Source organism: Phyllobates terribilis, unplaced genomic scaffold, assembly GCF_046119375.1.
Source record: "Phyllobates terribilis strain yellow unplaced genomic scaffold, ASM4611937v1 Scaffold_2__4_contigs__length_985480577, whole genome shotgun sequence".
Taxonomy (NCBI): domain Eukaryota; kingdom Metazoa; phylum Chordata; class Amphibia; order Anura; family Dendrobatidae; genus Phyllobates; species Phyllobates terribilis.
The window spans coordinates 219,283,858-219,304,868 of NW_027362762.1; the positions used below are offsets into that span (position 1 = coordinate 219,283,858).

The window sequence follows — 21,011 nt, forward strand, 5'->3', positions numbered from 1 at the left end:
GCAGCGTGTTACTGTGTGGGCCGGCAAAGATGAGGCAGGCTCATGCGACCTAGAAGAGAACCGGAGTGACCCTGGAAATCGGGGAAGACAGCGATTGGTAAGTATTTTAGCACACTTAGGATATGTGCACACCTTAAGTATTTGCAGTAGAAATTTCTGCTGAAGTTTACCGTACCAGAAAAATGAATGAGATTTCTGAAGTCTCATGCACATGCTTATTTTTTCCTTGAAGATTCTAAGCACTTTCAAATCTGCTGCATGTCAATTCTTTTAGCGTTTTTCACCCATGAATAGGGAAAAATGCATCAAAAATACATGCAAAAAAAGCACAGATTTTACGCATTATTTCTGCCAAAAGATGCGTTTTTAGTGCAGAAATTTCTGCTGCAAATACTTAACGTGTGCATATACCCTTACACTACATTGCAGACATATCAAAGGGATTGGAGAATAAAATGTTTGTAGTGCTTCCTTAAAGGGGTAGCCCACTACTAGGACAACCCCTTCTCGATTTGAATGTTTGCCTCTGTGAAAATAAAAACACCTATACTCCCCCTCCAGTGCCGACGCCATTCCAGCGGTGTCGGCTCTTGCGTTCCTGGGGCTCACGTGTGGTTATGACATGTGAACCCTGCGCTTAAATAGAGCTGGCGTCACTATCCCCGCCTACGGACGTATAAGTAATAAAGAGCAGGTTAGTGGCTAACCGCAGCTCTCACGCCAGCTCTGATTGGACACAGGGCTCACGTGTCATAAAAACCTCACGTGAGCCATGGGCATGCCAATGCCGACACAGCAGGTTTCCTAGTAGTGGACAACCCCTTTAAGAATAACATCTCAATGACTTGTATTTCATGTTTGAGGTGCATATGCACAAATTGTTTTGCCTTTACCAAGATCATGTATTTCTTCTTGCATGCACTTTCTTGAGCACACTAAATGCCCACACTAACTGCATAAGGTCACGCTGCAATGCCAGGAAGACATGTCAATGAAGCCAAGCATAAATGGGGTGGCAGCGTTATGTTTAACTAATGTGTTGGAAACAGCAATACAGCAATATATGTAACCCTAACCTATCCATCAGCCTCTTCCAATGGAAACTAGAACTTAAGTAATGTCTTTCAATAGAGGAAGCTATTTGGTAAGGGTCTATTCATGAGCTCTTCCATCAGTATCTATGTTTCCGATAACAGTGCTACCTGTTCTGTAGCAAAAGGTTTAGTAACAAAAAGACAGCACATTGCAATGTAAGAGATCAGCGCTAAACTTGTACTAAATTTATGTTAGAAAATTGCATATATTGTGATTTCCCTATCGGAAGCTCCATTCATCCTCTATGAGACTGTCAGAGAAAACAGAGCACTGTGCTCTTGCCAGACCAGTCCCATAGAGAACAAATGGAGCAGAGGTCAAGCATGCGCACTACAGCTCCATTGCGATCGGGGATGAAAGTGTCCCATCCTGGGTATTTGGTGGGGGGGGGGCGTCTTTGCGGTCAGAACCTCAACGATTTAAGGTTGTCAAGTTAAATACCCCTTTAAGTTTTAGGGCTAGTACACTTCTAGGCATTAGTGGTCCTTCCGACTCAAGGGTGGTCTGACAGATATTTTCGCTATCTTATTTGGGTTAGCAATTCACTCTTCTTTTGAAGATAAACTCTTCTCCCAGTACTGGCTATGCTCCATAAACTATGGCAAAAAGTACCTTTATTTTCATTTTATTTTTTAAGGAATTAGTTTCTCAGGTATCAGATACTGGGTGTGTTCAATAATTGTAGGTGACAAAGTTGTGAATAAAAATTTGTAAAATCAGAGAGAATCAATCCATACATAGGTATTTTTAATTTTACTTCAGAGAAATTGATTTTTTTTTATTTTAATTTCTTAGAGCTTGCCATTTTCTGGAGGCTGTAAGAAGTGGGCTTCCATATGTAACAACCAGTAGACACCAGCACCAGTGTTTTAGCTGTATAAGTGCACTGTTGCTGGACTAGTTTTGTGATGAAATGTGAGGACGAGAGTGGGACATCCTGGCACAAACACGAACAAGGCTCATAAATTCAGTGAATGTATTAGATTTATTTGAGAAGAAAGATCTCAACTGCGTGCCCAACAAAAGGCAGCAGCTCAATTGTATACAACAAAAAAAAAAACAACCATTGCCTCCATCAATTTACAAAAATACACATCTCAGTGACTTCCATACAATAATAATAATAAATAGGTTATAATGCATCCAACAAAAAGGCACAGAAAACTGGTCACTTAGTAGTCATAAAAATGTCTAACTATGTATACAAAGCCACCCAATATCTGTACAGGGAAATGTAACATTATATTCCAAAGGTGTAACCACAAAACATTGTTTCATTGTATGCAATAAATACCTTCAATTTGTATACAGTCTATTACAAAATAAAAAGTGTGCCAATGTAAACAGTATGTAAACAGACGAAACGCACGGTATTCTTAACATCGTATCTATGGAAAGCCAAAAACTACACTATATACTTTATTACACTGCTGGAAAATTTGGTTTTCAGTTATGCAATGGACGCAACCATTAATATAGATTTTTTTTTTTATTGTATGTGGAATACCAGCGACATGGGGTACTCATTAGCTTAGTAGGGTGGGAGATTTTAGTTCTGTCACAGACCTAGAAGACTGCAGGAGCAGTTTACAATAGTAATGACCATTCTGGTTAATAGAGGGATACCTTATCCTAATATTCATCCACATTAATCCCTTCCCCATGTAGAATTTATTATACCAAATCCATTCTGGCTAAATATATTGATGCCCAATACACAGTAAATATACAAATTACCAGCAAGAAAATAAGTTAAAACCCATGTGCTTTTAATGGATTGATCATTGTAACTTTCATCAAGGCTCTTACCTGTGGTTCTGGTATAAACAGGGAAGGAAAGGACTAAATATCACCATAAACCTTTATTAGCTGTGGGCCAAATGCTTGATCAGCAAAAATCTATTCTCCTTCCACCTTCCTTCATACACAGGTTGGCCTCACTTGAATGTGTTCTGAATGGGGAGAGGTGTAAAAGCTTCTGCCAGACTCCTTCCTTGGGAGTAAAGGATCAGGAATGTTGAAATTAACTATGCCCAATTCTTCTTTGTTCCCTACTTCTGCCAAACATTGACCAATCATCTTACACATTTACGTACAAGTAGATGGTTGGTCAGTCCTGACAAAATTAAGAGATTTTATGACATTAGTCCAATATGGCCACCATTGGGGTATGTTCACACTCCGTTTTTCCTGCGAAAAATGCAGCATTTTACTGTCCCAGCAAAGTGAATGAGATTTCTGAAATCTCATGCGGCTTATTTTTTTCTATCCATTATGAAGCAATTTCAAATCTGCAGCATGTCAATTCTTTCAGCGTTTTTACAGAGTTTTTCACCCATTCTAATGAATTGGGAAAAAACACACAGAAAAAACGAAAGCAAAAACACACACTTTTTTATACAGAAATTTCTGCAGCAAATACTTAAAGCGTATCTGTCAGTAGGATCACCTGTTTTAACGGATACCTTTACATCTGTGATCTGATGTCTTAATCCAGAGAAATCCACTTTTTTCTTATATGTAAATGAGCTGTTAAGATCTATGGGCCAGACACCGATCAGCATGAGAATTTGCCTCCAGAGGTTATTTTAAATCAAAGGGGACGTTACCAGTGTGAGACATGTAATGACTCATAGTCTGCTCTCATAATCACACAAAGCACCACAGTAAGATCAGAACACAGCACAGCAGAAGTGAAACTAGTCTCATTACAAACACATTTGCAGTAGCACTTTTCCTCTCATAGTGCTATCAGCTGTGTTGCAGAGCTGTGCGAGTATAACCAACACAGTACAGCAGAGTTGAACCTGGTCTTAACACCACAATCACATTTGCAATTGTCTTCTCATAGAGTTGTCATCTGTACTGTGCTGCCCTTCCCCCACTTCGACTGCTTGTGAGATGGAAGCTGAATCACTGTGAGAGGACTGCAGCAGCAAATGTATTTGTAATGAGACAAATGTTACTTCTGCTGTACTGTGTTAGTTCTGATCTCACTGCAAAGCTGTGTGTGGTTACGAGAGCAAAGTGTCAGTCATTACATGTCTCACACTGGTAATGCTCCCTTTAATTTAAAATAAGCTCTGCAGGCAAATGCTCGTGGAAATGGTGTCCAGCCCATAGATCTTAACAGCTCATTTACATACTAAGAAAAACATGGATATCTCTGGACATCAGATCAAACATATCAAGGTAAAATTTTATTCAGCTTCCTATGACCGGCATGTCCATATAGAGTGTTTAGGAAAGTTGATCCTACTGACAGATTCCCTTTAATGTGTGCACATACCCTTAGGCTTAGTAATATATTCCACAAACTGCATAGTAACACTTCATTAGAATTTATGTTGTGCAACATTTACTCTTCAAGTCTACAAAAGAGCAGCTTATTTGGTAAAAAGTTAGATTATCCATTTAGTGGCATAAGAAAAAAATTAAGCATTGAGTTGCTGGATCTAACTGGCTTTTTTTTTTTTTTTTTTTATTTCAAACCCTGACTTTGCATATCATAGTAAAGGGGATATTCCATAAGAAAAAAAATAAGCAAAGATTGTGAATAATCATGTATACATAGTTCCATTATGAATAGAGAAAACCTACAATGATCACACTAGTTTAAAAGGTTTTATTTACTTTAACTTTTTTTTATTGTAGACCCTGGTAGCAATAAAAGTGCAGGTTGTTCAATACATATATTTAGAAGTATCTAAGACGAAAATGGCAGTGCTATAGACAATGAATGGAGCAGAGGTACACATGCTCGACCTCCGTTTCATTCACTTTCGGGATCAGAGGATCCCCAACTGTTGGATCCCAGTAATATTGAGAAAAACCCTTTAATACTTACCTCTGCAGCCTCAATATACAATATTATCAAAACAGCTGTTTTTTTGTTTTATTAAAATCATTAAAAAAAATTCTCCATACACAACTCTTCATATTAGGAAGCTCCAATCAAACAAGAATGTTTGCATACAAGTAGTTTTCTATAGTGGAAAAGCTTTCTTTTGCAATAATTAAAAAGACAAGGGGCAATTGCACTTACAGTACCGTACTGGTCAGACACCTTGTAGACAAAACAGTGAGACCACTTTGAGTTGACCACCCAAACTTGCATAAAAAATGTTTTTTTTGGGGGGATGGTGAGTGGTCTTCTCAAAGAAAATGGCCTGTAAGATAGGACAGAGAATGTCACAGAAAATCTGCTCTGCATACATGGCGGTGTTCTCAAACAGAATTTTATGCGGAGAGGCGTTACTGGAAATGAGTGTAGATGTAGTGGGATGTACAAGCGACTGACAAGTGTGTCGTTAAGCAATCATTGCATATAATTGCGCTGTCTATACTCGTACAGATCATTTGGCTATGAAGACCAAATTATAAGCGCAAGTCAAATATTGGTTGAAAGTTCATAGGGTAATCTCTTAAACTAACTAATGATAAAGTAGCTGGCTGTTTTATATTGTCAGATAAGTATACCATTTAATACATAGGTCATGTACCTTGCAACTTTAAAAGGAAGGTAATACTTTGCCCAATATTTCAGAAATGCAGGTGATTAATTAGGTAATAAAAGATGATACAAGAAAAAAAGATAACTGTCAGCTTTTCTATGAGCAAATGGTTAATTCTAACTTTATGAAACATCAAGAGTAAATTAAAAGCTTCAGCACCATTAGCAGTTACAGATACCTGGCGTATTTTGTCATCACATGATGTTATATTGAAGGGGAAAAATCATGATTAGTCTTAAACGTTGTATAACAAATATCTCACTTTTAGGTAGATGACATGGTTTTTAGATATCATGCTTAGATCGCTCACACCCTTTGAAAAGCTTTGCAGGATATCTAACTTTTCCTATATGCACTCTACAGTCTTTTGCAAACCCACCCCCATAACCACTCCAACCCCTCTAAGAAACAAAAACAAAACAAAATATGGATCCTATTTAGACTGGACGTACAGTCACGTTGGCTATATGTTTTAATAAGGATTTTTTTATTATAATATTGTATTTTCTCTTTGACGATTCATTAAAAAGAGATAATTCTGGAGAATCTTTTCTTAAAGTATACTGTGCCGTACCTCTGCTATTCCTCCAAGATATGGATTACTAATTTGACAATTGGGCGTTATCAGTTGGGGGTGTGACCCTGAACTGCACACAGTGCAATCATGGCTGACAGGCTTAGACTCGGTAGGGACATGACTCTTTCATTACAGGGCATGGTAACACCCAGTTGTCAATTTATTCACAAATATGCAGGCAAAACAACAGAGGAACTGCACAATGCAGGCTTGTGAGATTTCCCAAAAAGTGTTATTTCTCAAGGAATACAAAGATGGCAGCTGTAATGACAGGTCTTCTTTAACCCCTCAACACTCCCTACCTGAAATGCACTATACATCAAGGAGTGAGTCAGGGAGTGTGGCGCGGCCTCAGGAGCTGAGCCTGCTCCACACAGGGGCAGATGCCGGCTGTGTTACAAATCCAGCATCGGTCTCTAGTAGTAGGGATCGGCATTACTGCCAGTCATGGTTATCCCCTAAAATGCCATTGTCAAACTCAAAGCAGCAGGGTACCAATGTGTTGTCGTGGCAGCTGGGGCATATTGAAGTCCTCCATCATTGCCACGTTCCTTCTCCTGTGAAGCCCATACAAGACTATGATCTTTATTATACACTGCAATACTGCATTGCATCATATAGTACATGCAAATTGTTGCAGGTTAAAGAAAATTATGAAAACTGAAAATAAAAAAAAAAATTGTGAAAAGTAAAAAAAAATTAATTATAAAAGTATAAAAAAATGAATAACGCCCTCCCAGTTAAAAATAAAGAAATGTAAAAAATATATATACATATTTGGTATAACTGTCTGAGGTATTCAAATTTACAATTTTCTAATTTGTAAGGTAAATGTAATGGAAAATAAAAATCGAAATGCCCTGTCTTTGTTGCCATACCTCCCACAAGTTTTTTTTCTTAAAAGCAAATTAAAATGTATGCATCTGAAAATGGTATCAAGAAAAATGCCAGCTCACCACACAAAAAACAAACCCTCGCAGTTCCGCTGATGGGAAAATAAAAACGTTATGAGTCTTAGAAAATGACAACACAAACCCAATTTTTTGCTCTTTTAAAAAATTCAGAGAAAAATTTAAGCCACTATAATAAAAACAATATATACATTTGGTATCTTTGCAATCATACTGATCTGAAGAATCGTGTCGCTAGGTCATTTTTACTGCACAACTAACGCTGTAAAAAATGAATACCAAAAACTATGGCAGAAATGCGTTTTTTATTTCCCTTCATAATTTCACCGCACTTGGAATCTTTTTTCAACTTTCCCATACATTATATGGTAAAATGAATGGAGTATTTCAAAAGTACAAATAGTCCCTCAAAAAACAAACCCTTGTGTGTCCATCTCTAATGTAAAACTAAAAAAAAATAAGTTATGGCTCCTTGGAAAAACGGTGGAAACAAATGAAAATACAAAAACTAAGCTTTGTTTTTAAAATGTTAATGTCTCTTTATAAACAATTAGGGGTGCAGCTAAGCCAACTGGTCCACTCAAAAAGTGACTTCTACAGGCAGTGTTAAAGTAAAGGCCCTGTTGGGGCCACGAGAAGGATCTTGGTAAAGTACAGGGGAATGTTTCACGTGTCAAGATGTGACAGAACAGTACTTGTTGGAAAAGCTATTGAAATGACATACACCATTGTATCTGCGATGTTATGTCATAAATCTCGGAAAAGTCTCATCTCAATCATATATGGCATATTCGCTTCAAGAATACGGATCTGTCTCATGACTATGCAGTACTCACCATTACCTTCTATGGAAGTTCCGAAAATGGACCAGCAAGAGTGTTTAAGAACCTTAAAAACACAAGTTGCCTTCCATAAAATGACTGGCCTTATTCATAGTGATGTAAGGAAAAGACTCCAGATAAGGGCAATTAAATATATGGTAACCAGATTCAGCTTGCAGTATGAAGGGATACTACAGGGAAAGCGCGTACTGTATTAGGTTGGGGCTATACGGAAACATTGGTCGTGACACAAGTTCACTAGATAATGCTGCTACATCACTGTACAAATCAAGAGAATGGAGTCGCAATATGATCCTGAGGGTACTGCAACAAGTAAGTTGCAAAAAATCCTACATTTGCTTGTCACAGTACTCTTGGGGTCGCAGTGCAAACTTTGGTAATGCGGTTCAAGTGTTGCAGCCAAGGTCACCAACTAACCCCAGCCTGAGGCCCCCTTCACATGTCAGTGTCTCCAGTACGTGTGGTGACAGTTTTCACACATACTGTAGACACTTGCATACATAGACCCATTTAAATTTATGGGGCTGTGCACATGTCTGTGTGACGCACACGTGGACATGTCCGTTTTTTTTCTGTCAGCTCGGAGGTGCCGCACATGGATGACATAATAGTGTGTCCTCCATGTGCCACGTATCGGTATAGAATGCAGAATAGAAATGACAGATGTTTAGTTGTTAGATGTGCAAAGATAGACAATAGATAGAAGTACATGATATATATAATTAGTGCAGTGCGTGTGTAGTTTTCTGTACATGTGTTTAGCTCTCATGCTGCGAGAGGTGACGTCAGTAAGGTTACAACAGTTCTACGGCTGTGAACCACGGTAACCTTACTGATGTCACAGCAGCTGGGTTCTCGTGCTACACAGCGTGAGAACCGGCAGTAGCTGCAGCACCAGTTTATGGAACTTTGTTATTTGAACGGGGCTCCATAGACTGGACGAAGATGACTGGGATCGTATTGGGACCTCCATATGGAATTCGGTGGACCACTGTGGATTTTTTTTTGTGTGTGTGTGTGTCATAAATTGGTAAAAGTTTTTTGTTTTTTGTTACAAATAAAAGGACTTTTTTGTGTATGTGTTTATTTCTTTTGACTACGGGGCTATTAATGGGGGTGTCTGACAGACGTCTCTCCATTACTAATCCATGGGCTTGATGTCAGCAAACATCACACAGCTGACATCAAAACCATTACCCCAATTGCCAAGGCACCAGAGCAATCAGGAAGAGCCGAAGCTAAGCGCCACAATTGGAGCATGTAATGGATGTTCCATTTCTGGGGTGGCTGAGGGAGACCCTAAAACAAAATGACGTGGGGTCCTCCCTATTTCAATAACCAGCAAAAACTAAACAGACAACTGCGGGCTGATATTAATACGCTGAGAAGGTCCATGGATATTGACCCCTTCCCAGCCTTATAATACCAGCTCACAGCTGTCTGCTTTCCCTTGGCTGGTTATTAAAAATAAGGTGAACCTCTCGCCATTTTTTTTTAAGCTAAATACATATACAGAAAACTACACACGCACTGTACTAATTATATATCTCACCGACATCTTTCTATCACCTAAACATCTGTCATTTCTATTCCAGTACGTGTCTCACTGACGGCAGACGGAGTGTACACACGGACAGCCCTGGTACTGTTTTTTCCAGTATGTGAAATATCAGAACCTGTGAAGGAGGTCTTATACTAGTGTAAATCATAAGTGTGAAGGGTGTGCTCTTAACACCAGGTATATTGGTGTTGATGAATCCCACCTTTTATTCCCCTCCACTACACATAACACTATTTGTTTTGTTTGGAGTGTTTGTTAAAAACGACAAAACCTAACTGGTGGCAATATTCTATTGTAATTGCAATAAGTAAGGAGTACTGGCATTTGTCAAACTCCATCCAGACTTCTTTATACATTTATGCATAGAATACAAATTATGTGTATTATGTTGGGACTCGTGCCCCTTTCTGCTGATTGTTGAGTGACAAATCAATATTTGTAGTAGCAAAACGATCTCATATGATGATATGATATCTTTCACACTGATGCAAAATGCGCTGCAATGCTGATTTTGAGTCGTGAAAACACCTCTGTACAGTATATAAAAAGTACAATGTTAACATTAAATTAACACCCAATTTATGGAAATATGCCTGGTGTCAGGCGTAGAGCATGCCCCGCTATCTCTCCACTTAACACAGCAATAACAGTGGTGCGTGCACCTGTATCGCTCTCTCAAGTGTCACATATTAGTCTTCCGACTGTGCCCCGCCTCCCTCTTCCCCACCAAAAAATTAGATTTTGTTTTCCACTAGGATAAGTACTACCTGAACAAATATTCTGAAAAATATTAAAACATTGCAGCTGATGAATTGGCTAAATACATCTGGAAAATCAAAACCACACTCACATTGCTGACCAAGTGAAGAAAAAAACCTAAATATGACTTAAAAAGAAACGGTCCAAAAGCCATAATGGATTTGGTACAAAAATAAAAATGCTTAAAATTAATACCTTTACTGCAAAAAAAGTACAAAATGAATGATGAATATTAACCATAGGGTTAACCTTTTGTACAGGATGCAGCAGGTAGGTGTCCAAGAGAATCCACTATAATTATCTAGATGTAAAAATTAGACTTGCCCAAACAACTTGGGAAACTGTCGGTAAGTGCAGGAAGAATTTCCAATAAATCACTCCCATGCACAATAATGATATAATAATACACAGAATATATTTGATGAGAGCAATGTGCAATAGTAAAGGCACCCCAGGGATTGGTTTGTCAAATATGATAGTAGTGAGAAGTAATAGAGGCTTTGTAATGGCAGCCATGAAATGGTTATTTTACTCTCAGCACTGGATATATGTGAGCCTGATACATAATGCTCCAGTGAGCGCACTACAAAAACAGCCTGCAGGAAGAAAAATCCGATAAAACAATTACATGACATAGTCATCGCAACCGTTCAGAATAAATACCAGCAAATTCATACTTAGTGAGGCAATATTAATTTATAGTAAAATGGATAAAAGAAAAATGCTCACATCTCGCTACACTAAACATTAACATCAAAGGTTAAAAAAAGTCAATATTACTTACACATAGTTCCATAAAACTTTATATGTCGATACAGTGCTGACACGTAATATACAAATATGCAGGTCAACTGCATAACAGTGAGATATTTCCATTTAAAACAAATACAGTATTAAAGTAGTGCACTGGTAAACCCCTTATTATAGGCCTGGTGTGAGAAGTTACCCCACAGAAACATAATATAGGCTTCATCCAAGTAGAAATATTGCACATCAAATATTGTCCTGCTTTCCCAGAAAACAGGGGTGTTCAAATACGCAAAATCATCCATCATGGAGGGGAGAAAACTTTCAAAACCTGTATAGAAATGTAAGCAATTTGCTAACAATATGCAAAACATGGGAGGTTATAAAAACGTGTAATCTTCAAAAGTTTCCGTTATCTTTGAGAAGCATTTTGCACTATACTGTATATTAAAATGTCCGCAGAGGGTTTCCATTAACGTGGAGCCACCAATGACCATTCCTGAAAACATCATGCTCTCTATCCATCATTAGGTTAAATTTTTCTGCAATGACTAACTGGTTTAAAAATACTGTACAAACGTGCCCCCACTCGGATACCCGGATCACAACGCTTCCACTGGCAGTGTTACAGCGCCCACTTAAAGTGCACTTGTTGCCAATACAAAGGAGAAACTGGTTTAAAGGGCACAACCTTTCCTAAGAAGGCAGCTCTGAAAATGCACAGGGGTTAATCCCGTAAACAAGGTAATCTGAAAACCATAGAGTCCATGTACAAAATGCTCATTTTTAATACCAGTTACAAAAAAATGCAAATACTGCTGTTTCCTCTATGGAATGAGTGACAGACTTCAGATAATACGCAGCCAGAAAGGCAATTTGGCAATTTTTCTATTTCTCTCACATATGGAGGTGTCCATATAGGATGGTGTTCAATGTGTTCACAAGTAACCTCAGACTCAAACTAAAACTCAGACTAAAAAAATTAAACCCCTGACACCCAGCTTCTGCTCACAGGTGGATGATAAAAGCTTTTCTACTGTGTGACAAATATTCTTGATTATAAGGCGGTTCTATTGTTTGACATATGGTAATACCAGACAAAATGGCCAATAACGTAATGAATATGGATAGTGGAAATTGGGAATTTGAAACAGGAATAACTTTTCGTGAATTTTTAACTTGCAAACACCATTTTCTTCTGGGATGGATAACAGCTCTTGAAGTTAGGTGACGGGTAGACTTTTTAGTGGCCATATAATAAGAACTTTCCTAGACCTCAATTGAAAGCAAAAACGTTATATGTTATTAGCAAATTCCTAAGCAAATAAATTATCAGGGCACCAAGGATATGTACAAAACTGATATAAAATTGCAGATAAAACTTTTTTAAAAAAATTAAGAAATAAAACAATATAAACTAGACTTTATAGGGGTTCTCAAGTATTCCAGAGGGCACCAGGCATGGATCGTCTTCAGGTCCAAAGTCTGCAATGGCATAGACCTCAGCTCAGGATGAGTAAGTCATATGGTCTGCATGAGACATATTCCATATTGATTTTATGATCTAGAACATTTACACCTGGATTGTGCAATACTGAAGGCACCCATACATGTGCAACTGTAAATTACGCAATTATTTGGGATTATTTGCGCTCAGGCGTCTGAACTAACACTCTAGTAGGATCGGAGGGGTGAAAAGGGATCTGGAATACCTAAAGGAACAAATTAAATATTCTTAACCCATACAAAGCAACAGAGTCTGTGATAATGAAATGTGGTGCAAGTTGTAAAGAAGTAGGCACCATGACCTTTTCTATATATGCTACCATAAAGCTGGTGGGAAGACCACCATTATTGTTTTCTATTGCTACACTGAGGAGTATGATCCCAAGACTGCTGTGAAAAGCCAATATTCCAACTATGAACCCAAAATGAAATAAGGCATTGGAAAAATAGTCCCTGTGAATTTCCAAGAGAAATTATTTTGTGAGGTAACCATCTCTGCAGAATGAAAATTTGTAATAGTCTAATTTTATCTGCATTAATTACTAAACAATATTTGACTAGCTAGAATAAATATGTAGAACATACATAATGCACATCATTTTCGCAGGATACATGGCACATAGGCTACATGTTCACATCCACAATCCCCCGGCCACTGAACATAGTCATGCAAAAAAATATACAACAACTAATAGAAAAGTGCCTTGAACCAACAGACACATCAGTAGTAATAAATTAATCTATATTAAAATCAATATAAAAGTTGTTCAAGTTTTTTTTTTTTTCTTTTTTTCTCAGGTTTTTGTATCAGATATGTCATGCAACTGAAATACAATTTCAACAGGCACTCCATGCATTAGATTGCATTCACTTTATACAAAGTGTTTTTCCTATCAAACTCCTTGGCCAGTGAATGAGCGGTACCTGAGGCAGCGTCAACCAAGACTTCCCATACAGGCTTGGCTCGATAATGTTTTGGCCTTGCTGACTGTTCGGAAGCCTGGGCCTCATACAAGCTAGCATGTTGATTTTTTGCCATAAAAATGATATGTTGTCAGACAATGCGAATGGCAGCTTTATGAATGTGCCAGCACAACCCAAGGTGACTCCTGTCTTACCAACAGTCTTTTGGGATCAGGTAAGCATAGATTTCAAGTGCAGATCTAAACTTTACCAAACTTAGTTTTGCTTTTTTGCTAATTTTGGCACAAACTGTTAACTCAAAACCAAGTTTGAAATACCTGAGGCATTTCCCTTCCAGGTGTATACAACCTCATACTAACAGTAAAGGTAAACCACACAGTGCCTTGAGAAAACTTGAGCCATGTCCACGCTTCGCTCCATGCAGGGACACCAGCAGCGCCTTCACACCTCAGGAAAAGATGTATTTTTGCCGAGCTCCTTAATTCCCTGTAGAATTCGCTTCATATGACCCACTTTCATTATCCCCAGATCCTGCAAAGAAAGCCAAACAATTTGTTATCTCAATATTCTGTCTAATATTCTAGCTGGGACTTAAGCTATAAATATATGAAATGGTGTATCACTAGTACCTGATCACTGGGGATTCGAATGCTACAACTCCTATGTATCCTCAAAATAAAGAAGCAATAATGCTAGCCAAGCTCAGAGATGCTTTCACGTATTTTATTTGCACAGGTACATTCTCATCTACCTACTATGCAGGGGAATGCAAAACAACCACATTCACGGCAAAGAATTTATGCTGCAACTTCCATGCAAAGCAATTAGGTTGGGGCACCGGTATTCCTTCAATGATCAGCATAGGCCCCAGAGATCGGATCCTTACTGATCATAATGAAATAGCAATTGGGCTATCAGATTCTAAAATAGGAAACTCTTTCTAAAGAGTGTGTCAGTATAAAATTTAGTTCTAAAGCAGTGTTTCTCAACTCCAGTCCTCAAGACCCACCAACAGGTCAGGTTTTCAGGATTTCCTTAGTATTGCTCAGGTGATGGGATTATCACCTGAGCAATACTAAGGAAATCCTGAAAACATGACCTGTTGGTGGGTCTTGAGGACTGGAGTTGAGAAACACTGTTCTAAAGTAATATCACAACATAGTACAACTTTCCCTAAGAAGTAGTGATGTGGCAGTCACAAATACATTGTCTCCCATCCAAGAGCTGAACCAGTCTGTTCTTTGCAGCACTTGGATCCTCTTCCTCACTCCTACCTAGCAGGAAGAAGAAAAACTACAACAGTGCATCCTACAAGTTTTATATGGGCAACCCCTGCCTCCTGCTTGCTAATGCATATTGTGCAATATGAAGCGTTTGAGGTGACACAGAGAAGCTGACTATTCCCACAGTGGGCCCTTGAAGCTAAAGGTGGTCCTTTCTTCCTGTATAGCTATTTTGAGATTTTTACTAGGGTTATTTTCCAGATTCCTTTCTTTTTCTTGTCTTTATTATTTCTGTCATTGCAATATGTTATTTTTAAGCTATAACATTAATGTATGTATAAGATTGTGTGTCATAAATATTTATATTCCAGATTACTTACAACTTGATTATAATTTTTTTTTCGTATCTATTAAAAAACTAAATAATATGAGAGTATACATAAAGGTAGTCATCCCTTTTTAAAGACCGTGCCTATTTTAGTGAAACAAGCACCCCTCCCCTTGCAGTGTTGAAAACTACCTACTGCGGTGAGTATTGGTATTAAGGCTCGCTCACATGAGCATATAACACGGCCGAGTGCTATGCGATAAAACATCACATAGCACTCGGACCAGTGTTATACTATGGGCAGCTCAGCTCTGCGATTATTTTTTCATGCCAATTCAGTATGAGAAAACATTCGCAGCATGCTGCGAGTGCATCCGAGAATCGGATCGCACTCACCCATGAGTCTATGGTTGTGTGCAAAACATCGGACTGCACTCGGATGACATCAGGGTGCAGTCCGATTACCGCGGATGCCGGAGATGGAGAAATTACTTTCTCTGTCTACTCCCCACCTGTGCTGTGATTCTCATGCGAGAGGATCAGAGCACTGACACTCGGCTCATACTTTCAGCAGAGACTGAGCCGAGTTTCATTAGCAAATCGCATGCGATGCTCTTGAATCGGATGCTATACGCTAATATGACCCTAGCCTTAGATAGCAATATGTTTGTGAGCTAAAAGAGTCGGTCTTGTTAATTAGCTGAGCCAAATGACCCAGCTCTGTAAGGACATGTTCACACGTTCAGTATTTGACATCAATATTTGTAAGCCAAAACCAGGAGTGGGTAATAAATGCAGAAGTGGTGACGTGATTCTATTATACTTTTTCTTCTCATTGCTTCACTTCTGATTTTGCCTTACAAATACTGATGGAAAATACTGAACAGATACTGAACGTGTGAATGTGGCCTAAAAGTCAGAATTCCCATCACTACTAAGAAAAAATCCCACTTTTGGTTACCAAATCTGTGGTTGAGATTAGCAGAAAAAAAATGTTAAGCTTTATGCAAAGTAGGTGCTCGTTCACCTTGCGGGCTTAGCTTGTGGTCTGGCCCACCTTCACTCTGTCAATCAGGCTTGCCAGCTCTGCCCACTACTTCTTGACTTCACCACGCTGTGTTCACTTGAGCTAGGGTGGTTTTGGCTATAATAATACTGTGAACGTGCACATACTAACATTATTGGGGGTAAAGATTCCCAAAACAGGCAGATAGTGGAGAAGGTAGGCAAGAGAGGCTGTTCTGAGAATGTGAGCATGCACAAGATTTTATCCAAGACAGTTCTGGCCCAAATGAAGACAAAGATGTGCCAATTATGAACTGTGCAGGGGTGAAGTTGGCGGGCCTGATTCGCTGAGCGCTTATTTTGCAAAAAGCTTAAAAAAAATATATATATATTTATATTTTATATATATATATTATATATATATCTCAACAATAGAATAGGCGTCAATTTTCTTGGAGCAAGCTGCTCTACATGGCGCTATTGTTACTTTAGAACGGAATCTTCAGCTAACAGACTCTCCTTAAATAACGATGCATAATTTCTGTAATGTTACAGGATCACTGAAACCATAATACAACACAAAGCCTTTCAATAATACATGTAACAGGCAGACAAATCACCTTGGAATATTATTACTAGTATTTTGCGTGGAGGAATTTTGTTGGCTTTTTTTCATTTTTGGCATTAGAGAAAAGAGCAGCCTGATTATGTATGGTATAAGACTGCAGAAAACATTAATTCCACGTAAGTACAAACTGTGCATGGGTACGTGATGGCACTATACAAGTCAATGTGGAGGCGATATATCAATGGACAGAAATATGGCAATGTGGAACGAAAGATAATAAAGCTAATAATAAAGCATGAAATGGTAAAGAAATGGTCATTACAGCCAGTAAGGAGGTTACATCATTTACTCAACTATCAAAAGAAGAAAATAAAGTTTTACAATTTTTTATGGTAACTTGGATATTTTCAGCCCTTTAGACAGCACATAACCCCAGAAAGCTACAGAAACATAGTACAAGAATGAATAGTATATAATAAGTTTTCTTATTTCATTGTCTAGGTCCAGCTTTGTGAGATCTGTTCTAGTGAATAAGGCTCTGTTCAGTGCTTATTTCTTGTTTATGTTGGGCGTATAGGCTATCATATGTTTCTAACATATAACTTTCAATGTACAGTTGCAAATGTTGTTGCATTGACATCTCTGACTCTGATGGACCAACACAGTCTAAGTATTACTTAGTTGGCCATTGCAATGAAATATAATCCTATAATTCCTCCCACAGCAGAAAACAGAGTAATTGTGGAAAGAAACCAATATAAAAGAAAAAGTAACTGAACAGGATATCTATTTTAAGACATCACGTTAGCAAAACTACAACAATGTGCCTGGCGCCATATATTTAAACTGTGCCCATTCCATACGCATTGGCTGCCAGCTATGTAGTACAGCTGACTATCTGCTGCAATGGCAAGGATTTGGGATAACTCTGAGCCTGAGCATTTCACACATTGGATGCCAGGGGCAATGGTGACCATGCCAACCAAGTTTACTGTCACATAAAAGGAGGGGGCTGCTTCTGGCACCCATTGAATCCCCATGATGCAATAAAAATGCAGCTTTGAGCCTAAAAAAAGGTCATTGGTCTGTCTTTTCACGTAAAAAACACAATTGATATTGCCATGTCCCTAATGATCGAGCCTTTAAAATGTCATGTTTTTATTCCAAAAGTAGTGACAAAAAAAAACTGATGAACTTAAGAATTGCTGTTTTTGTGTTCACTTCCACAGAGTAATGGAATAAAGTTCAGCAACAAACAAAACAAGTATAAAAACATGAAAGATATATACATTTATCACCATAAACTTAATGACCTAGAATAAAGTTAAAATGTTATTTTTACCACACAGTAAATACAAAAAACACAAAACAATACAAAAAAAAATGTACAATTGCTGTTTTTTTTCCATTCTACCCCACGAAAAAATGTAAATGGTTTCGTACTGTCAAACCACAAGCCCTTATACAGCTATGTTGAAAAAAAAATTAAAGTTATAGCTCATAAAAGGCACGGCTGAAAAACAAAAAAAGATGCAGCCAAAACGGACTGTGGTGCCAAGGGGTTAAATAGCACTTAAGAGACCATCTCTGTGCCATGCTCCACCTCAGACCCTTCAGCAGACATAACAGTGTGCATCTGATTAAGATCAATTTTACCCATTATACTAATGAAAACTTAAGCCTAGGAAGATGACATTAAAGTAACAACAGAGAATCTCTGCAATCCCTCACTTAACCTCCTCCTTTCCCTTGACCCTTTTTTGTGCCTTATTACTGAGAACTATTAAAATAAATTTTCCCTATTTGCCCCAGGAGATCAGCAATGTGCTGCCCCCTCCTCACATTCCTGTATCTGGCTGTAAGGAGCTTTCCCCCACTTCTGGTGCCGTAATTGAGATCACCGAAACTCATCAGCTGAACTCCTGTGACCTCTTTCACGGTAGCTCAGCGCTATACACTGCGGGAGGGATTACGCTCCTTTCAGTGTGTAGCCTGTTGCCGGGTAGAACAGGCACATCTGCTGATGTGACTGTTCTACAAGTGATCCGATCGCCGTGGGACAGTATGAATTACGTCGAGTATGGCGGACAGGTGAGGAATATGGTGTTTTTTTTATTTTTTACAGGGGACAAGAGCTTTAGGGATTTGATGTTAGGTGAGTATAAAGTGTTTTTTTATTTTTATTTCAATATTTATTTCACTTTTTTATTTTATTTATTTTTTTTACTGTGAGAACAGGCGCCGGCTGAGGACTTCTCACATCAGCGGCGCCAGCTCTCGCTGTTATCAACGACAGCAGATGTAGGCTGATGGGAGTAGAAGTCTCTCATCAGCCAACGCCTGTGACTAGTGTTTAGCGAGTATGTTCTGTTAACCCTTTCGCCAAGTACACTCGGGCCGAGCACCGAGTATTTATAGCTGCTTGGGGATATGCTTGAATCACTCCGGTGAGCATGATTTGCGACTGTTTGACAGTTTTATTACATGTGAGGAATGTCTATTTCTTACACATTCCTCCCATGTAATAAAGCTGTCAAACAGTTGCAAATCATGCACACCGGAGCGATTTAACCTTATCACCGAGCAGCTGTAAATACTCGGAGCTCGGCCCGAGCATACTCGGACAGAACATACTCACTCAACACTACCTGTGACCCCGTGGTCAATTCTGTGTGTGTTTTTGGCCCATTGACTTCAATTGAGTCAGTAAAATAAGCAGCAAAAATCCACAGCAAATCTGCAAACATTTTTATACCTGCATTTTTGACTGACTCAATTGAAGTCAATGGGTGCAAAATGCGGCAAAAAGCACAAAGAATTGGCATGCTGCGGATTTAAAAGCACAGCAAATCCTGAAAGGAAAATAGTGATCATGTACACAGCACTTCTGGATTCTCATGGACTCTGCTGGCATAAGGATTTCCTAGCGTTTATGGGCCAATTCCGAAGAATTGGAAGAAATGCCACAAAAGATGCAGCAAAAAGCAGTGTGCACACAACCTTATTGTTTTGGTATTCCAGACTTGCTTTACTAACAAGGTGACATAGTGTGCATGCATCCAACTGAATAGGTTTGTGTGTGGAAAAAATTCTAATCAAAGTCCTGTATCCCCTGGTCACTTTAATGATCCTCCTCCTTCTGCAAATAATGGTCGCTGGTACTATATTAACAGTGAACACCCCATTATTATCTTTTTCACTGTGCAAAGACATCGATTCAATGTATGCCTGACAATTCACACAAAATATAGGGGTTTTTTTTCTTATAACTATTACAAAATTTTAACACCTTATTTTATTTGTCACTGAATACTTAACGAAGGACTCCTCCCACCAAAGTTTTAGTCCTCTTAATATACTGCAATCATCATATTATATAGCACTGTGTACTTAAAATTTCTCATTTTGCCATTCTATCAAGATAATTCTTCTCTTTTCCATTAGGTCTGTGACATCACGTGATTAAAAACGGACTAGTCACATCCTTCTAAGCTTTATGTAGAAGTCAATGTTCCCTGCATGAGTCATGAGTCACTGCAAAAGTCCCTGACAGGGGAGGAGTGGAGCAGCTGGGTCAGGAATTGATTGATGCAGGGAAAAAGGGACTTAATTTTTTGCATAGAGCAGAGAAAAGAATAATTAACTGGGAAAAATTAGCAATTATAAGTACACAGTGCCCTATAATAATTGCAATATATTAAGAGGATAAAAGTTTTCTTTAAGGCTCTATGGCAAGTAAACCCCTTCCCACACCATACATGTATTGCACAGTGCTGTACTCTATGGATGGACATAACTCCAATCCTTAGATACGGTGTCCAATAATATCTGAGGCACCCAAGTATACCAACAAAGGCAGAAATTTCAATTCATCAACCCAATTGTAAATACATTTATCCATAAAACAGTCTTTATTGAATGAACGTGAACAGCATTAAAAACAAATATAAAAACAAGTATGTACGCATAAAGCAAAAATGCAGAAGATTTTCGGTAATTTTACAGTACCGCCATTAAGCATTTTAAGAAATCCCATGCACACATTGAAAAAATATCCAGAGTGCATATTAACAATATTGTGAATTTGAAGGGCAGAGCATCTCAATTTATGCTGCAGATGTCAGCACATAGTTCACACTTTGTAATGCAAAAGGGTGAAATATATGGTTAACCAGCACATTTTCTTGCAACAGTATCCATAGCTGATAATCTCAACTGATGCATGCCTTAAGAGAAAATCGAGATAGGACAGGTTGGAATACAAAGGTATGTACTGTACACACACCCGCTGAAACCCTTTTTCTGTACTTTCCTTTATGCCCCTTTTGCTTATTTTGTATAAGGTGTTTTTTTATGCTTTGAATTCAGGGGATGCTTGTACAATTCAATGGGTTAACAAAATAATAGCTCTGTACCACAAGACAAAAAGTAGTATAAGCAGTATGAGATGG

The 21,011-nt window shown here is 38.4% G+C and overlaps 1 protein-coding gene across 4 annotated transcripts in view; it reads right to left on the minus strand.

Moving 5' to 3' along the window:
• Positions 1-2,061: 2,061 nt before the first annotated feature.
• DGKH (diacylglycerol kinase eta) overlaps positions 2,062-21,011 on the minus strand; it is a 267,651-nt gene continuing 248,701 nt past the window's right edge. For all 4 annotated transcript variants that reach the window (XM_073663912.1, XM_073663913.1, XM_073663911.1 and 1 more), the window contains one exon: positions 2,062-13,967. In XM_073663912.1, the coding sequence (XP_073520013.1) occupies positions 13,878-13,967 (90 nt within the window). In that variant the 3' untranslated portion in view covers positions 2,062-13,877. The remainder of the gene's footprint in view (positions 13,968-21,011) is intronic.